The sequence below is a fragment of the Ananas comosus genome, linkage group 5, assembly GCF_001540865.1.
Source record: "Ananas comosus cultivar F153 linkage group 5, ASM154086v1, whole genome shotgun sequence".
Taxonomy (NCBI): domain Eukaryota; kingdom Viridiplantae; phylum Streptophyta; class Magnoliopsida; order Poales; family Bromeliaceae; genus Ananas; species Ananas comosus.
Genome location: NC_033625.1, coordinates 13,832,002 through 13,846,457, shown reverse-complemented (window position 1 = coordinate 13,846,457; position 14,456 = coordinate 13,832,002). Strand labels below are relative to the sequence as shown.

The following is a 14,456-nucleotide window of genomic DNA, read 5'->3' as shown; positions in this document are numbered from 1 at the left end:
CTCTAACTCCGTGAGGCTCGAGGTCAATCCTCGCAACAGTCCATCATCAACTCCCAAAATCCTATTCCTATGCACTGCTATTTTAAACCAGCATTTTTTTTAACAGTTTTTACATAAATTATAGAGTAATTAGTTATACGGTAAGGATTAAAAAAAAGAGAATAGATCGGTTAAAAAAATCCTTAATGCAGAATAATATAATTAAATCTATAACAACAGGAGACATACACTCCACAGTTCAAGCAAATAAAGAAGCTCAAAAGGCCAAAGCAAAACTTAGATTAGACCACCACAATATCTTAACATAATTGACCATAGGTACCCTTCTCCTGAGCACTATGATCTAGCTAGGTTCGAATATTGCTTGTAAAAAGGAAAATGAAACAAGTATAATTAGATACAAAATAACTATCAGCTCGAATACTTGATGTTCAAAAGGTAGCTAGCTAGGGACCGGACAATTAATGCTCCTATACTTCATTAATTTGGAGCTGTGATAACTGCATCTTGACCTGGTGAGGACACAAATGGTGTCGGTGGCATTGGCAAGTTCTGCGAATCGCCGATCAGCATCTGCACGACTCTCGTCATCGACGGCCGATCCCTCGGATCCCATTGTATGCACCACAACGCCACGACGGCAAGTTTTTTCGCAATCTCTGTTTCACTCGTATTTGCTATCTCTATCGCCGGCCCAATGTCTTGCCCATTCACCAGTTGATCATAAATCCACTCCGGAAAATAAAACTCACTTTGGTTCTCAATTCGAGGATCGGCGTTCCTCCTCCCGCCGACCATTTCCATCACCAGCATTCCGAAACTGTACACGTCCGATTTGTAAGACACCGCTCCGAAGTTTCTCGAATACATCTCCGGCGCGATGTAGCCCATCGTGCCCCTCGCCGCGGTCATCGTAACAATGCTTTGATCTCTCGAGCACAGCTTCGCGAGACCAAAGTCGGATATCTTAGGGTTGAAATTGCGATCCAATAAAATGTTGTGAGGCTTGATGTCAAAGTGCAGAATGCGTTGATTGCACCCTTGATGCAGATACTCGATCCCCCGAGCAATTCCTGTTGCGATCTCTAACAATTTCTCCATCTTTAGTGGCTCTTGAATGGTAGTCCTACTTTTAGAGAAGATGTACTTCTCTAGTGATTCATTTGGCATGAACTCGTATATAAGCGCATGTGTGGTTCCTTCCGAGCAAAATCCCAACAAGCGAACGACATTGAAATGGTGAATTCGTCCGATGGTCGCGACTTCGTTGGTGAACTCTCGACCGTCCCACTTCGATCTCGCAAGCATCTTTACCGCGACAGGAATTCCATTTGTTAACTCGCCCTTGTAGACGCTTCCGAAACCACCTTGGCCCAACTTATTCTTGAACCTTTTAGTAACCTTCTTAAGCTCCGAGAAGGTGTAGCGCGTCGGTTTTATGGCTTTGTACGACGCGAGGAATTTCTCCACCTTCAAACGTATTTCCTTTTCCTTTTTGGATCGTGTATAGAAGTAGACTAAGATTACAACAAGCAACAAAAGTATAACAAATGCGGCGGAAGATGTTGCTGCAGAGAGAATTCAAGAATCGCAATCAATTATAATCATGCGTAAATATATGTGAATTATGAAAAAGAACTTAATTTGTAACTCATTCTAAGCGGATAAGCTTAAACCACATGCAGCGTTGATGAAAATATGAGATAAAGTGGAAGATCTTTTGCCGAAACAAAAAATTTCCATAAGATACGCACCTGCGATGAGCTTGACATTTCGGCCTGCGAAATGAATTGAAGAAGAATTAAGGAGTCAGATGACAGCAATTAATTGGATGCAAAATAAGGTAATGGCGAATAGGAATGTATGTTACCATGTTGGCAGAATGTTTGGTTGGTCGCCACGCTGAATCCACAGTACTTTCCTGCCTCTTCGCATTGGGTGCAGTTATCAGTTATTGGAGGAACAGACCACCATAGAGTCACCTCGCCCTGCGCTATGAAATCGGCCACACTTTCCTTGAAGGCGGCCGCCGTTTCCGCCGAATTAAAATCGAATTTGGTCCTACGTCGGAAGGGAATTCTAAGATCGAATGTGATCACCCAACAATACGAAGGGAGACCGGCAGCAGGAGCATCCCCGTCGACCAGATAAACAAACTGCGATGCAGTGTTAAGGCAAGAGATAGGGCCGGCGGCATCATAGTCGTCGTCTGGTGTCCATTTTCTCGGGCAGCCCAGCGAGATGATGCCCTGACCATCCCATGGTGGATACGCTGACGACGTTAGACTGAGGGATCCCGGTTGTCCCGTCAAGCCATGTAAACATGAACCTCCCAGCTTGATCGTGATTTCACTGTAAAGGTAGTCGATCGTAGTCACGTTGAAAGATCCTGCATGTGGAAGCACTAGGACGGTGTCGTTGCCCGAGCACGAGAGCTCCATTCCAGGAGCGCCACAGAGCGAAGGGCTCGAGTCGAGCCGGTACGGAAATCTGATCTCCAGGCCGCCTTCTGCGCACCTCGAAGGTGGGCATTTCTTGAAGAAATCGTCATCATCATCATCATTTCCTGAGGCAACTATGTTTCGTCCTGCAGCAAGGAGAAAGAGAGCTAGGAGAAAAGCAACAAGCCTAGGAGGCATTGCAAATCTGTGATGCAGAGTGCCTCGCAGGGATTTAAGAATCTTCAAATAGACCGACCGTCCCAGCGCTAGTGGCAAAGGATTTGGTGATTGGTATTCGAGATCCCAAGTTCGAATCCTAGTTGATTCATATATACAGCTAAGTTTATTTCTAAATGAAATAAACGAAACGAATAGCGTGCTACCTTTCTCTCTCTCAAAAAAAAAAAAAAAAATCTTCAAATAGATGCTTGTTCCAACTAAATTAGTCAACATTGGCTACACAGAACACGATTGGGATTAGATAACTAGACACCGTTAAAAAAAATCTAAGACAAAAACACAACGAGTAAAATAATATTTTATAAATATAAAGGGTTATTTGCATATACGTCCTTACAAACATAGTGAATTGTGAAAATATTCCTACAAAACGGAAACTCCATAAGTTGTTCCTGTAAAAGTCTTAAGTTATGCAGATATGCTCCTGCCGTCCAGATCTGTTAGAAAATTTTCGTTAACCACGGTTAAAATACTTAACCATGATTAATTATAGTGTGAATTGACGTATTTACCCTTCTTTCTCTTCCTCATCTTCCTCTTCCTTCTTCTTCGTCGCCGACGAGGAGATACGGCGGCGACGGTGGCGAACCCTCTTCCTTTTCCTCTTCCCTCTTCCTCTTTTCCCTTTTTCTTCCTTCTTCCTTCTTCCTCTTCCTCTTTTCCCTTCTTCTTCCTTCTTCCTTCTTCCTCTTCCTCTTCCTCTTCCCTCTTCTTCGTCACCGGCGAGGGAGAAGAACCTCGTCGGGGTCGACCTCGGAAAGGCGGGTGAGTTTCTGGACGAGAAGCTTGAGGGCGTTGTTGTTGACGAGGGCGGTGACGAGGGCGTGCGTGGGGTCGTTGTGGTCGCCGAGGACGTCGGCGTCGGTGAGGTCGGTGAGGAGGGAGACGACGTCAACGGCGATGTCGGCGATGTCGTGGCCGAGGAGGCCGACGAGGGAGGGGACGACGTTTAGGGCGACGAGCTCCGGGTAGAGCTCCGGTGCCCCGGCGTTCTTCTCTCTTCTTCGTCGCCGGCGAACCCGACCCCGCGCCGCCGCCGCCGTCGTCCGCTTCGACGGTCCGAAGAGGAAGAGAAAGTGAATGGAAGAGGAAAACTTTTGGAGGGATATATTTGTGAGGGTAAAATGGTCATTTCACGAATTCACTGTTAAAAAATAAACAGATCACTAACGGATGTTAACCGGAGGGACATATCTGCATAACTTAGGACTTTTGCAATGACAACTTATGAAGTTTACGTTTTGCAGGGATATTTTCGTAATTCACTTTGTTTGCAGGGACGTGTATGCAAATAATCCCAAATATAAATTATATATATATTACAATATTATTAAATTAGTAAATAAATTCTAATTTTATGTCCTACATAGTTGGTGCATGGATTGGAAATTTGTTACCTGCTGTGTTTATAAGTAGATTTCATTCAGTACACACATCACAACAAAATATTAAACCTAATTTANATATATATATAATGTGTACAATATGTTACAATATTATTAAGTTAGTAAATAAATTTTAATTTTATGCCTTAAAAAGTTGGTGGATGGATCGGAAATTTATTACCTGCTCCGTGGTTATAAGTAGATTTCATTCGCTACACACATCACAACAATTATTAAACTTAATTTATTAGTTGCATCATATGATACTGAAAAAATTTTAGTAAAAGATTTTCTCAACTTTGTATTTTTATACATATATCTTTAAATATTATATATCTTATATGTTAACTTACATTTTGAATTTTAAAGAATTAATCAAATATTGTGGTGTATAGCAGCTAGAGATCAACTGCGTGCAGGAAAAATATTTTTTATTACTGGCTTAATTACACTATACTATATTGTACTTTACAAAATTTTTTTCAACTTTTATATTATACTATTTTTTTATTTTTTCAAAGGCACCATTCAACTATCCTTTTTTTTTTTTCCAATCCCCACTATAAGGGCTATTTGGTTCGTCAAAAAAGTACGAAAACAAGCTTCCAAGGGAAAAAAAAAAAAATTTCATGCAAAAAACTTTTTTTCCAATTTTTTCGCTCGTTTGGTTTGAAGAAAAATAAGCATTTTTCAAAAAAATTTCTATTTTTATAGAAAATTAACATTTTCGTTTTTCAAAATTTTTTTAGAAAAACAAAAACACCAATTTTCATAAAATACGAAATTTTTTTTCATAAAAGCTTGTTTCCCTTAGAGCCAAACGGACAGTATGGAATAAATTTATTATTTTATGTGAAAACTGTTAAATATACTAGTACTAGTTAAAATTGGTAGAGCATAGATTTAATTTATTTTGATATAAAAAATAAAAAATAATAATAATAAATTAAAAAAAACTTGATAGAAATAATGAGTCTATCATGCTAATTTATTTACCTTTTTTTACTATTTAACTAGTATCTCTTAATAAAATTATTAGATTTTGTCTAAAATAATACATTTGTTTACAGTAATGCAAAGATTAATGAGAAAAAAATAATTTACTAATAATATATATGAGAAAAATAATATATTACAAAGTAAAAAAAATAAAAATAAATCTAAAATATAGTGTGGAGATTGATAAAATATATAATACAATGGTATTTCTGAAAAAAAAAAGTAGTATAATATTGCCAATAAAAATAACACTAAAGTATAAATAGTCTAGTAGAATCTAATTAAACCTAGCTCTTTTATGATTTAATAAACTTCGAACTCTCGTTCCTAGGTCCTATGCTCTCTGTGTTTTTTTTCATTTTTTGTTATTGTTGTTGTTGTTGTTTTTTATTTTTTAGTTTAAATTTTCGGATGTAGAGAGGATAGGCGTGGTTAATTCTTGTCTAGCAAGTTTGATTTGGTAAAATGTGGCGCCCATTGACTATGTGACGAGGGTCTCCTTCATGCCATTATTATTGCTTTTCTTGGGAAAATAATTATGACGTCCCAACTTTCCAGAAAATCATCTATCCTAAAACTATTCATGTCTTAGCACGCTTAACTCTCTCAACCTTTTAGGCCTAGACACTGTCAAAAATGTTTTAGCCGGATTGAGAGTTTAGCCCTATTATATTTCATATAGAGAACTATCTGGAGTCTCACAATAACTTTGTGACAAGAAGTGGGGCCTATTTTGACGAGTCTCCTCAGAATTCTTAATGGCCTTCAAAGACTTTCTCGACCTAGTGCCAAAACAAATATGCATGTAATTAATTACTGCCGACTTTCTTTAGAAAATTCCTTGATTCTTGGTTTTAAAATGGGCCATTGTTTCAACAATTTGTGGTCTAAAATATATTTGAAAGTAGTTAGGAATAAAAATAACATGGAGAGCAATATACTGACTATACGTAACGCAAGTGGCAAAGAACTTGGTGGTTGGTATCTGAGGTCCCAAAAACGCGTGATATCTAGCGATCCGTATGTCGAATTTTCGAACGGACTGCGCCAGTGCGTTCAGTACGACCGAGGCATCGAACTTACGATTTTGTTTCACCCGATATGGTCGCCGATTTGCGACGAAATCCATATTCTCTCCAATTTTCCAAACACCACACATAGACATATGTGTAAACCCAATAAATCTTAAATTCAAATTTGAATTTGAATTTCCTACCACTAGTAGGTACTTGAAACATCCTTTACCCTACTCCAGGTCACATGTACAGAGCACGAGGAGTTTTATAATGCAAGAAGAGTAAAGAACGAAAACCCTCTTTTTGATAAAAATCTCTTTTTCTCAAAAATCGTGCATCAAAATTCAAATCCGTCAGTGCCATTGGGTCCAAGACAGTCGAACTGTTGAAAACGAGCTATTGGATCACTATAAACGGAGTCCAATATGCACAAGAAGCCATCTCTACTCATTGGTTTTTCCGAAAAATCGGAGTTACTATTTACTCTAAGTGATTAGTAAAGATCGCGTAACTTCTCCATCCTAACTCGTTTTCTCCTGAAATTTGACGAGTGTTTATATAATTAAATTAAGCATAAAAATATCGTCAACAAACAGTTTAGCTATACAGCCAAAATCTCAGTTCTTACAAGAAATACAAAGCTTGACTGGTTCTTCAGGTATTCTCACAATAGTACAGACTAGATTACAATGAGACATTTAGTCTAATGGCCAATATCATGTCTATACAGGTGCTAATAGCACTTGCTGCTAGCAAATCATGGAAGTTGTGGCAAATAAACATTAAGAATGCATTCTCGTGTGAAGAAATCGATTGAAACATATATATGGAGTAACTGAGGGGCTTCGAAAGTAAAGACTTTCTCCTCAACACGTATGCAAAGAAAAGCTCTCCATGGATTGAAGTAAGTATTAAGAGCATGGTATAGTAAAATAGTTGAGTTCTTAGTGCAAGTGGATAGCAGGCTAAGCTCACAGACTCAAGTATATTCGTCAAAAAAGCAGCGTAAGAAGATATCCATGCTAGTCTATGTAGATGACTTAGTCACTAGAGATGGTTCAAGAGGAGATGAATAGTATGAGGGAAAAATCTATCTGAGTTAATCACTAGAGATGGAAGAGCAATTAAATTAATAACAGATATATTCACCAAATGATTCAGCACCATCAAGTTTGAGGACTACATAATGCAATTGGGAGTGATTAGTAGAATAATGCTAACTAAGATGGAGTTCAGCCTTAATGGGGAGTATAAAAGAAGAACCGCTGCTCCTCCCTCCTTCCCTTTCTCTTTCTCCTTTCTCTCTCTCTCATTTTCTTCTCTCTATTTTTGTCCCATTTCCTCTATTTCTTTTCTCTGAAACAGAGAGTTTTCTAAAGAGAGCTCTAAGCCCACATTGACTTTATTAAGTCAATTGAATCAACCTAGTGGGCCTATAAATAGGTGTGAGGTCCCCACACCAAGGTAATTTGTGGAGAAGAAGTTAGTGTAGAGAGTGAGGGAGTAGAGGAGAGATAGTTTAGTGTGTTGGTGTGTGTGGTGGGTCTGTGTGTGAGCTTTTTGGGTGCGTGAGTAAAAATGTGCTGAGTCCACTACAAAATAAGTGTTGTGTGTGAAAGGCTGGTAAAAGTATATATATTTGTATTAATAAAAATTTTGTAGTTATTCTGGTATGCCGATTCTCTACATTAGCAACCAAACAAAAGAAAGAAGCAGTTTTCTATGATTTTCCAACTAGTTTTCTATATTTTTTTCTTTTTGTTTTTTAAAACTTCTACTCGGGGTCCTCCAAATCTAAAAGCAAAGATAAAGAGAAATATAAAATTAATTAAATTAACAATATAAAATTATAAATAAAGACTAACAGTTTGTGTATTAATTTATCTTTATTTATGTTTGCCTTTTGCTTCAATAAGTATGTTATATTACTAGCAGCTAAAAAGATTGGTGTGCCTTATCAAAGCATAACGTTAATTAATTTGTGCATGTGGTACATACCTCAATTCAAAAATATTTATCTTGCGTCTAGTTTATTAATTATCATATTCGGTAGACTAACTAGCAAATGACAGAATAGACCAATTAATTTGCTATACTGATAGAAGTTCAAGAAGCAATAAACAAAGAAAAAGGTCTTCAAGCAAAACTCTCATGAAGATTTCGGGGCGCTAACACTGCACTTTAATATAAACCCCATTCATATATGCAACTATAGATAGATGATATATAGATAACCCTCAACTAAGTTACTAGCCATGGAATGCTCTGAAAATCATTGGCATATAACTTAGTTGCTCCACACAACAGCAAACTTAGCTTTGAGTAACTGAACTAACAAATTTTACTTCTCTTATATTATTGATCCGAATTTGAATAGTCATCCTGCTCGGAAATGATCGATAGTTCTATAGAAATGGATTGCATGGAAGATTGCCTTGCGGAGATTGGGTGCGAGGATGCAAAGAAGGGCCTTGGCGGCATTTGCAAGTTATCCGTATCCCCTTCCAACATCTCTACAACTTTGTCCATAGTTGGGCGATTTGATGATTTCATCTGAATGCACCACAACCCCACTTTACATAGCTTTCTTTCTACTTCATAAATCTCAATATTGTTATTTATTTCAATCATCCCATTATTCTTTGTAAGTTGGTCGTAGATCCAAGAAGGATAGTAAACTTGGCTTGTATTTTCCATCATCCCGTCCACATTCCTTCTGCCTCCCGCCATCTCCAATAATAGCATTCCAAAACTGTAGACGTCAGATTTGTCAGATACAATCCCAAAGTTCCTCGATACCAATTCTGGAGCAATATATCCAATGGTTCCTCTTGCTGCACTAACAGAAACAAGATTATAATCCTTTGGGTACAACTTTGCAAGTCCGAAATCTGAAACCTTTGGGTTGAAATGCTGGTCTAGGAGAATATTGTGTGGTTTGATGTCGAAATGTAAAATCTGCATGTCACATCCTCGATGCAAATAATCAATACCCCGAGCCACCCCAAGTGCTATTTCATTGAGCTTATCCCAGGAAAAGGGCCTATTACTAGTTCCTCTTGCCGAGAAGATATACTTGTCTAATGATCCTTTAGGCATGTACTCGTAAACAAGAGCCCTCTTTGATCCTTCTGAGCAAAAGCCAAAAAGCCGCACTATATTTACATGGTGAATCCTACCAATTGTTGAGACCTCATTGATGAAGTCTTCTCCATTGAATTGAGAATTTCCAAGCATCTTGATGGCAACATGTTGGCCACTTAAGAGTGTGCCTCTAAAGACCGACCCAAATCCTCCTTGTCCTAGCTTCTCTCGAAAGTGGCCCGTGATTGCAATGATATCAGTGTAGGAATATCTCGTAGGTGAGAGCATTTGCTGGTCTTGGAGAAACTTTTCTACAAGGTCGATGGACACATGACTGCTCCATAACTTATAAGCTATTAGAGTGAGAAGCGAAATTGGTGCGAAAACGAACCTCCCTAAAATCCATAATACTGAAAAAAAAAATTCACATATTAGTTGATTAGAGAGGAGGGAAAAAGAAAAAGAAAAAAAAAAGAACAGTTTGTCGCTTGTCGCTAAATCATTTGGTAGGTTTACCTAGTAAAAGCTGCACAATCTGTATTACAACAACCACAGTGACTGCATAGCGAAAGTAGTGATTGTTGAGGAACATTTTGTTCATACTGTGCACGAAATAGTCCTCACTTTCAAACAAAGCGTATGGAATGGAGAGACGCCCTTTATTGTTGACAACATTGGCAAAATTGCTGCAAATAATGTAATTATGATGTGTTATGCTGGTTCGTGCGGATGAAAATTAATTATGTATATTTTAGGATAATTTTATCTTGTTTTTGTTTTCATTCATGAAGACGAAATTTGAACTCTGAAAGAAAATGAAGCTATGCCTGGTTAAGTAGTTGTTGCTATTACATAAAAACAAGCGGTTAAATAACCAGTGAACAAGACAAAGAATATAATGACTTGAAACTTGTCGATCACTAAGTAAACGATATCGAAAAATCGTAAAATTTATTTTCTACATACTTCAAATATGCTAGATCAAATTTATCGGAGCCGATCGTCGATTCGGAAGCTCCATCATCGAAAACAGCTCAGGAGCACGAAGGACACTGTGCTCCTGAGAGCACACAAGACCTACTCTCTCTCTCTCTCTCTCTCTCTCTCTCTCTCTCTCTCTATATATATATATATATGCCCTTTAATTATTTTCACCCGTTAGATTATACCATTAAACCAATCAGGCACCCACTCAACCCTAAGGGATTACTATCATCCTAACCGCACATACTTTCATCCAACGGCCAAAAACTCAATAGTACTAAGCGTTTGGTACTATTAATAGTATAGTAGCATAATTATATATATATATATATATATATATATATATATATATATATATATATATATATATATATATATATATTATAACCACTTTTTTGATCGCTTGAGCTTTTGAAGAATAAAATATTTATTTTATATAATTTAATTTGATATGAGAGTATTAAATTGTGAGTTCCAATCTGGCTTGACTCTAAGCTTTGGGTATCAAAAATTTTCAAGCCCAGATATGAGAAAAGATATTGAATATATAAAAAAATATTAGGTTTGATTATGCTGTAATATGCTAGACTTTATACGTTTTTTTCATTTTTTATTTTGTACATTTTTTGTTCAAACACATCACTCAACTCTCCTTTTTTGTTGAAATAAGCAATAAATTTATAATTTTGAATAAAAGCTATTTAAACATATTGATTGAAAATGGTAGCACATTTTATTAAGATTATTTTAACACAAAAAAATAAAAACATAATATATAAACGACAAAAAATAGTTAAAAATAATTTAATAAAAATATTCAATGAGTCTATCATGGAGATTTATTTATATATTTTTCTACCATTTAATTAATGCTTCGTAATAAACTATTCTTGATGCTTCTTAATAATTTTATATTTTTTTCTAGCTAACATTTAATACTTTTGTCTGTCATTTAATTAATGCTTCTATTGTCTAAAATAATAATGTAGATTTATTAATGATATTGTAATGATTGACGAGAAAAAAAATAGTTTAATAACTTTTAAGACAAAAGAAAAAATTACAAAAATAAATTAAAAGAAAATTAAATCTAAAATACAGTGTAGATCAAGGCGATAAAATATAATAAAATAATTGTGTATTTGAAAAAATAATTAGTAAAATGTAAAAGTGAAAAAAAAAAATCTATAAATTAAGTACAAAGTTGTAGAGTTTAATTAATCCAAGATATTATAAACATCGTTCGATCTCTTGTAACTTAATTCTTTCTTTGGAGAATAATAATTGTTTCGTATAATGTAATTAATGGCTCCTGTCGCAGCATTTGGTATATATTGAAAAACTATCTTATAACTAAAAAATTTCCTAAAACTCAAAAGTAAATTTGAAACTGCATGGTAGGCTTGGTAGCAAATTTAGTGAATTGATACTGGTGAACTCTAATTTATACATGGTACGTAGTGTTTCGTACCTTTTTGCTTCTTCCAAGTATCTACGAATCACTGCAAATGCTGGTTCAGGGCCTACGTCCCAGGAAAGCATGAATCCCTCCTTCAAGAGCTCAGAAATATTGGCGGTGGTCTGGTCCGTGAACTGATCGGCGAGCACCGGAATATTGGTCAGAAATGCACATGAGGGCCCAATAGAAACCACAGAAGATGGGAACATATCATCTGCTATGTAGACAAATGAGTTGTTACTGCTTAGGCAAGGCACGCGCTGGTACCAGCCGTTTTGAACCGGCCTCGTGCAATTCACGAAGAAAGCCCCCCATTCTCCGACGTTGCGATACAATTCTGAAAAGTCAGGCGGTGGAGATTGGAGTGGAAGAAGGCAATATCTATCGCCATCTACAAACATAGGATCAACCACGCTGATAGTCTGGTTGGCGTACGAGATGTCGGTCACGTAGTACTTTGCCGACCCCAGCTCCAGCATAGGTTTGCCGCCGTCGCAGAGAAGCTCGTAACCTGGGGATCCGCATCCCGGCGGATCGCTCTTCAAACGGAAAGGATAGCCGATGTCGTGGAGATGCCCGCACGACGAAGAACAGCTGACGTGATTCTTGCGGCCTTCTGCAACGCCGACACAAGTGAGGAGGAGGAGGAGGAGGAGGAGGCATGACAGTCGAAGAAGAGAGAGCCTTTCCACCATGATCGAGTGCTGCTTCTTGTTTCCCTCACGAGTGATTACAGGTCGATTAGATCTCCTCATAGTTGCCCTTGTAGATTTGATGTTCTTACAATGCATTTTTGCATCTTTCTTGACTTTTAGATGGCAAGGGTCCATTAATTTATTTATTAATGCAAGCGAAGATGCGGAGAATACGTACAGCACCACCACTTAGAATTAGTCTCATCTATAAAGTTGAAACGTGTACTAAAAACAAAAAAAGAGGCAAATAAAAACACAACCAATTAATTCTATGGTGAACACTAGTGGGGCCTGTGACTCGACAATTGAGTGATCGATGAGGACCATTTGGCATCAGTCAAACTAAGTAGTGTACGCTCCGATTAATTTGCAGAAAATTAATTATCAAAAGGTTAGGCTAATCAATTTCAAAGGGACAACATAATAGTGATGACTATGTATTTGCATTAATCCTAACAAAAAGTATATATTCTCTGATAATTAAGCCTGCGGAAACAAAGATTTTAAGAAAAGTACGTTGGAAATAAACTTTTAGTAAAAACATATAAACTTATTTAAGCTATAGACCATTTTGAGTCAGCTATCCAACATTTTAACTTGTTTAACTTGAGCCAGTCAACGACACATTAATGACTTCAAAATTTTAATTCATTGTTTATATATCTTTACAAATTTGAAGTATACTCATGAAATTTTCATGACCGTAAATTTATTAACAAGTAATTAACATAAATTTTAAAATTAAAATGATGTTAGCTGATTTAAATCAAATAAAACTTTTCCTACAATTATATATATTTGATATTAAAAAAATTTTAATTTGAATTTTTTTTTTTCCTTCCCAATGGAGGGGAAATTGGGTTCTCTTCCTCTTTAGGGAACCCCTTAGGACCTGGTCCTAAAAGGGGGACGAGTTTTAAAATTTTAAAAAGTGCAGTGGACCATGGGCCCTTTCTCCTTCGGAACGTGATCGTCCGCACGACCCACATTACACTCCTAATCTAGAGCATATACGGAGATGATTAAATTAATCTTTTTGAATTCTTATATGTAAAAGGTGGATTTAAAGGATGCATACATTTAAATTAAGTTCGTATATATATATGATTATAATTGCAGAGACCAGCTCAAGTAAAGGACGCAGTATCATAATAAATTTAAGCACTCAATCTCAACTGTTCATCACTATTTTAAAAATTAGCAGAATCCACCCTAAATGTATTAATCTTAGAATTAATTTCATATGTACCCTACAAATTTAAAAAAATAATAATGGCCCTCTGTGAATTTGCAATATCATATGTGTACTGGTAAGTATTTAGATTGTTTGAGAAATATCTCCTGAGTCACAAACTAGAGATGCAGTACAGATTAGCAATTCAAATGACAATTGAGTCCTTAACTGTTCATTCCTGTTAGGGGTGGAACTGGGCCAGTTGGACCAGGCCTCATTTGGGTTTTTTTTTCGCGTACTCGAAAAACAATATTGGGCTTGGGCCGGACTAAAAAATTTAGACCGAAAATAATTTAGGGCCTAATTAGGCTGATTATAACATAAGATTCTTTTCATATTATTGGACACATATTTATATATTATTCGACTTATGTATAATTTATTTAAAATACGGGGCGTAAATTAAAAAGTGCATTGAACCTTGTCGTCCACTCTAGCACGACACACATCACACTCCTAATCCAGAGCATATATGGAGATGATCAAATTGATTTTTAACAATATTTATACATAAAAAGTGGATTTTAAAGGTTGCACACATTTAATTTAAGTAAAGGGTGTAATGCTGTAATAAATTTGAAGGCTCAATCCCAATTGTTCATCACTACTTATGCGTGTTTGCGTAGGCATGTGTGCGCGCGCGCACACAAACACATAAATAACTAGCATACATGCATAGTATTCTAATACTTATTCTATTATTACACTATTTAACCAATGGTATTTATAATATAAGATCCTTTATATATTATTGTACACCTATTTATAGAACTAAGCTGGAATACTATCAATAGCACTAAGTTATTGGTGCTATTGAATTTTTAGCCCTTGAATTGAGAAATATGCAGTTAGGATGATGTGGGCCTTCTGGGGTTGAGTGAGTGGTTGGTTCAATAATATAATCTAACGGATAAAAATA

General features: G+C 36.5%; 2 protein-coding genes across 2 annotated transcripts; both read right to left on the bottom strand.

Annotated features, from left to right (window-relative positions):
- LOC109710722 (rust resistance kinase Lr10-like) lies at window positions 269-6,230 on the bottom strand. Its single transcript, XM_020233461.1, has 5 exons — window positions 5,991-6,230; window positions 3,402-3,643; window positions 1,871-2,646; window positions 1,755-1,778; window positions 269-1,568 (listed from the first exon to the last, which is right to left on the bottom strand). Exons 1-5 carry the CDS (start codon window positions 6,228-6,230, stop codon window positions 481-483), a joined length of 2,370 nt encoding a protein of 789 aa, XP_020089050.1. The 3' UTR covers window positions 269-480.
- Window positions 8,346-12,455, bottom strand: LOC109709895 (LEAF RUST 10 DISEASE-RESISTANCE LOCUS RECEPTOR-LIKE PROTEIN KINASE-like 2.5). The gene is made up of 3 exons (XM_020232264.1): window positions 11,621-12,455; window positions 9,682-9,851; window positions 8,346-9,575 (listed from the first exon to the last, which is right to left on the bottom strand). Exons 1-3 carry the CDS (start codon window positions 12,436-12,438, stop codon window positions 8,437-8,439), a joined length of 2,127 nt encoding a protein of 708 aa, XP_020087853.1. The 5' UTR covers window positions 12,439-12,455; the 3' UTR covers window positions 8,346-8,436.